Source organism: Xyrauchen texanus, chromosome 16, assembly GCF_025860055.1.
Source record: "Xyrauchen texanus isolate HMW12.3.18 chromosome 16, RBS_HiC_50CHRs, whole genome shotgun sequence".
In the NCBI taxonomy this organism is placed as follows: domain Eukaryota; kingdom Metazoa; phylum Chordata; class Actinopteri; order Cypriniformes; family Catostomidae; genus Xyrauchen; species Xyrauchen texanus.
Genome location: NC_068291.1, coordinates 27,548,858 through 27,554,761, shown reverse-complemented (window position 1 = coordinate 27,554,761; position 5,904 = coordinate 27,548,858). Strand labels below are relative to the sequence as shown.

The 5,904-nt window shown below is 38.4% G+C and overlaps 1 protein-coding gene across 1 annotated transcript in view; it reads left to right on the top strand.

Annotated features, from left to right (window-relative positions):
• Positions 1-3,523: 3,523 nt before the first annotated feature.
• The window catches only part of LOC127657007 (chloride intracellular channel protein 4), a 37,415-nt gene continuing 35,034 nt past the window's right edge, over positions 3,524-5,904 (top strand). The window contains exon 1 of the mRNA XM_052145621.1: positions 3,524-3,904. Within this exon, the coding sequence (XP_052001581.1) occupies positions 3,836-3,904 (69 nt within the window). The 5' untranslated portion in view covers positions 3,524-3,835. The remainder of the gene's footprint in view (positions 3,905-5,904) is intronic.

The window sequence follows — 5,904 nt, the reverse complement described above, 5'->3', positions numbered from 1 at the left end:
TTTTTGTGTATTATTTTAAGTGTTTTGTTTTCATCTACTCTATATTTACTTGGGCTCAGGGGGGGTTTTCCCCCTCATAATGTTTGAGAATTGTATTTATACAAGATTGTAAACCACAAACCCAAGCATTATGACAAAAATGTAATGTCAGACCATATTTGCTGTTTTACAGTGCATCCGGAAAGCATTCACAGCACTTCACTTTTTCCACATTTTATGTTACATCCTTATTCCAAAATGGATTAAATTCATTATTTTCCTCAAAATTCTGCAAACAATACCCCATAATGACAACATGAAAGAAGTTTGTTTGAAATCTTTGCAAATTTATTCAAAATAAAAAATGAAAAAAATCACATGTACATAAGTATTCACAGCCTTTGCCATGACACTCAAAATTGAGCTCAGGTGCATCCTGTTTCCACTGATCATCCTTATGATTCTACAACTTGATTGGAGTCCACCTGTGGTAAATTCATTTCATTGGACATGACTTGGAAAGGCGCACACCTGTCTATATAATCCCACAGTTAACGGTGCATGTCAGAGCACAAACCAAGCAATGAAGTCCAAGGAATTGTCTGTAGACCTCCGAGACAGGATTGTATTGAGGCACAGATCTGGGGAAGGGTACAGAACAATGTCTGCAGCATTGAAGGTCCCAATGAGCACAGTGGCCTCCATCATCCGTAAATTGAAGAATTTTTGAACCACCAGGACTCTTCATAGAGCTGGCCGCCCAGCCAAACTGAGCAATCGGGGGAGAAGGGCTTTAGTTAGGGAGGTGACCAAGAACCTGATGGTCACTGACAGAGCTCCAGCATTTCTCTGTGGAGAGAGGAGAAACTACCAGAAGAACCACCATCTCTGCAGCACTCCACCAATCAGGCCTGTATGGTAGAGTGGCCAGACGGAAGCAGCCACTCAGTAAAAGCCACATTACAGTCCACCTGGAGTTTGCCAAAAGGCACCTGAAGGACTCTCAGACCATGAGAAACAAAATTCTCTGGTCTGATGAAACAAAGATTTAACTCTGACCTGAATGGCAAATGTCATGTCTGGAGAAAACCAGGCACTGCTCATCACCTGGCCAATACCATCCCTACAGTGAAGCATGGTGGTGGCAGCATCATGCTGTGGGGATGTTTTTCAGCAGCAGGAACTGGGAGACTAGTCGGGCTCGAGGGAAAGATGAATGCAGCAATGAATGGGGACATCCTTGATGAAAACCTGCTCCAGAGTGCTCTGGAACTCCGATTGGGGTGAAGGTTCACCTTCCAACAGGACAATGACCCTAAGCACACAGCCAAGATAACAAAGGAGTGGCTATGGGACAATTCTGTGTATGTCCTTGAGTGGCCCAGACTTGAACCCGATTGAACATCTCTGGAGAAATCTGAAAATGGCTGTGCACCGACGCTCCCATCCAACCTGATGGAGTTTGAGAGGTCCTGCAAAGAAGAATGGGAGAAACTGCCCAAAATATGTCTGCCAAGCTTGTAGCATCATACTCAAAGAGATTTGAGGCTGTAATTGGTGCCAAAGGAGCTTCAACAAAGTATTGAGCAAAGGTTATGAATACTATGTACATGTGATTTTTTTTTTCCTCTCTCTCTCTTTTTCCGTTTTTTATTTTTAATAGATTTGCAAAGATTTCAAACAAACTTCTTTCACATTGTCATTATTGTCGTTTGTAGAATTTTGAGGAAAATAATAAATTTAATCAATTTTGGAATAAGGCTGTAACATAACAAAATGTGGAAAAAGTTAAGCGCTGTGAATACTTTCCGAATGCACTGGACATATTTTTTACCTGTCCATTGTTTCAAGAAGGTTCTGTGGAAACCTGAAAGAGTGATGGGTCTGGTGCTGACACCTGATATTCAACTGCTGCATGGGTGTTATCTTGTGTTGTCACCCTGGCAACACTTGGAGCCAAATATATGTAATAGTCACAGCTGAAAGCTCAGCGAGTCTGTGTTATGTAACTGGGTTAACAAGGACTGATCTACAATAACAACCAAGGCAAACATGTTTATGCCTTGCTGCCGTTTTGTAGTGCCACCTGCTTCATAACTGGCCACAGGCCGCAGTGGGAAAACAAGTCTTTAAGGCATAAACATGAGGACTGTCTCTATACAGTCCCTCGAGGTCAGACTAAGTAATAGAGAACTATTATCAGCTGTTTTTCTCAGTGCAGTGTTGGAAGATCATTGGTAATAACAAAGATGATCTAACAAATGTAGAAACATTTGTTCTTTCCTAACGTTACCAAACAACTCTTTTAGTGTTTAGTGAGTGCTAGAGGTAACCGAAAAGCCAAATGAGCAAGTCTACATGCAAATATGACAAACCAGATTTTCCTTTTTTTTGTGCTTAAAATGTATAATTTCAGTTATTCAAGTTGGTATGACAATTTAGAGAATGATACAGAATGAACAGTAATGTTTTACATTAAAACCCTGCTGCTGCACACACCATACTGGTTGGGTTTTTATCAGATAACCACAGATTAAATTGGGACCTGACTCCCTAATCTGTTCTACTTCAATAAATAAAAGCAATTATTCTTTTGTACAACCCACATTGCCATACAGTGGTTTGTTTGCATTGTTAATATACTGCAGGTAACCTTCAAAGTGAAAGCTTTCAGAATCTTTGTCTTTGACAGTAATAGTTCAACCAAGTTGCATGTTTTACAGCAGTAACAATAACTGTAGTGACTAACTTAATGGCATTTTGGTCCTGAATATGCCAAAAAAAATTCCCAAAAATCTAAGTACATTTTTGTAAGGGTAAATTTGCACTGAAGCTAGCTAAATTAATTGGTAAGTGTGTGCTGGTACTCAGTTGTTGCTCAACAGACTTTCTCACTAACCCAATTAAAATATGTAATTATGAGGGTTATTGGAAAAAAATAAGGTTCTCTGAGGTGATAAAAAACACCCATGTCGAGTTCTTAAAAATATAGTCTTTATATCCAATTTGGTTTAATAAGAAACTAAACAAAAACGTTTATAGCATTGTAAAAATAAATGTAACAATCTCAGATATTTTTTGTCAACATAAATAACAAAATGGCAACCTACACCTTGGTTACACCAAATGACCAAATGGTGGGCAAACGTTTTTTTTTTTTTTTTTTTTTTTGTCTCCGGACGATTACACCGCATGACTTTTCAGACTTTAAGCCGCAGAAAAAATATCAAAATGACTTCTAACTCAGAAATAGAAAACACCATCGAAGGTGTAGGCTATTCAAGTAATTGTTTTGTGTGAATTGCATTATCTTCCATGTATTTTTGAACGATTTAATAGATCTGAGCAGCACGCCATGATGCAAGTCAGACGTAATTTTCTGTCAAAATGTAAGCGCGATATGATACTATTCAGAAAGCACTAGAAATAGCTCACCTACGCGGGCTGGTAATGTACCAATTCAGCACTTGACGGACGGGTTCGTCCCACTCGCTCCCGTTTCTTTCGCTCTGCGCATGACATCACTGCCTAAAATACCCCCCGCCCCCCCACCCCGTCGAGTGTTGCAGCGGAGGAGACATAGCGGACAATACATCGGCTTTTCTCCTTCTCATTTATACCCTTCTAGACGGCAGTACATCGTGGAAAAGTGCGTTTGTTTTATCGGGGGAAAAAAGGCTTTTTTCGGACTTTCTGTCTCACGGTTTCGTTTGGAGATAGTGTGCAGTCTCATATCTGTGCTCGGGAAAGACGGAGGCGTGAAAGAGAGTGCTGCTGGAAAACTTTTTCGCAAGGGTGAAGAAATAGGGATCTGTTGTCTTCTTGAACACGTCGACGTGAAGGCGAAAAGTTCGGGATGTCTCTCTCGGTACCCCAGAACGGTGTAAAGGGGGATAATGAACCCATTATCGAGCTTTTTGTGAAGGTAAGAGAGCCTGCTGACCAAACAACTCCAGTCATACATTCAAGTAAAGATTAACTCCAGTAATATATGTGCTTTCTGATATACAATTCCCACCTTAAGTAAGAAAAGCCAATTTTTCGTATTTAAATCACAAAGTATATCCTTTTCTTGTAAATTAAGTTGTTATTTTGGTCGCTATAGATAAAAGACTGTACGGGTGTAACAAATATTCTATTTTTAGCACTATTCTCAGTCAGAGTGACCGCATAAACTATAAAATATCAAAATAAATGCCAAACACATGATTCAACCGTTGTTTACAGTAAGAGATAGTGATGACTCTGGTTTGACCATGTGAATGTCAGATGGGTGGTGGCTTTTTTTCTTCCAAATATACAGTAGTGAAGTCAGAAGTTTACATACACTTAGGTTGAAGTCATAAAAACTAATTTTTTTAACCACTCCACAGATTTCATTTTAGCAAACTATAGTTTTGCAAGTTGTTTAGGACATCTACTTTGAGCGTGACATGAGTAATTTTTCCAACAATTGTTTACAGGCAGATTGTTTCACTTTTAATTGACTATCACAATTCCAGTGGGTCAGAAGTTTACATTCACTAAGTTAACTGTGCCTTTAAGCAGCTTGGAAAATTCTAGAAATTTATATCAAGCTTCTAGACCAGTGGTCCCCAACGTTTTTCAATGGGACCCCTATTTTAACATTCAAAATCCAGAACGACCCCCTGTCCTGGGAACACCCACCCCCTCCCCAAATTAAATAACTGACATGAGCAACGTATTCAGTTGTTATTTATTGAATTAATTGAATGATTTTCTTTGTAACATGAGCTAAATATAATCTGTTAATATATTAACCAATGATTGGTGGATAATTCACTAATGTACAAATGTATTAATTTTACTTAACCAATAAAACTTGGAAATATAAAACTAATAATTTAAGAACAGTATTATTGTGGGATGGGATATTCACCTAATAAGTTATATGCATATTTATGATATTTATTTTTGAGCTCTAGTCAAAAAGATCTCTAAAGTTCTGGGGTATAGCTTGATAGTACAGGTTTTCCCATAGGTAAAACTCCCTGGATTTACCCACCATCTGAGGATGTTTGGTACTCTGATGGCTCTTCATTGTGATATGAAGGACCAAAGCTATATGCGTTATGTTGTTGGAAAAAGCAATATGCTAAGCGATAATCCTGTGATGATTTCATCAGAGTGTGTGGAACCCCACCGCCAAATATACTGAATTTTGTTGGGGGGACTGTCTAATTTGGAGAACACAAACATAGTTGTCTTTGTTCCAAATTGCATGTAGACTGCGTATAATATGTGGTTTTCCCTGTAGCTACATATCCAAAAATGTGACTCACAGTCCATTATTTTAACCAGAAACTCTATTTTAGTCTCAGCCTTCAAATTATGTTAGTTTTCTCACGAAATCCAAACAATAAATATTGTTTTGATGCTTTATAATGCTTTGTGTTGCAGATCATGGCAGCTGCACATTCAAACAGAGTGGCACAACACTCACGCTTAAACGCAGCATTAAAAAAACATGAATGAATATCAGAGGTTATATTGAAAGAGTACAGTACAACTTACTCTAATGTGTCATAGTTCTTGTAATTGGCAATCTGTTAATGTTGAAAAGATATTATGGGAAAAGATATCTTGGGCTTTTCCATTAGCGCTCAAGCCCTGGATACTCAATCACGCGCCCATTATATTCATTCATGATTCATTTGCTAGTCTTTCACCACAAATAACACACTCAATTTGCACTTTGTCCATTGTCTCAATGAAACCAAATAAACAATAATGAATAAAACCAAAGAAGTCCAAGTTTTCTATTTACCACTTATGTTTTCCTGTTCTCCCTGACACTTTGCCATAGTTGTTGCTTTTGTTGGGCTAGCTAGTCTGTTCTGATCATTACTCAATACTGTACATCGAACAAGCAATTTTGCAGCAGCCGAAGAACACTATCCCAAC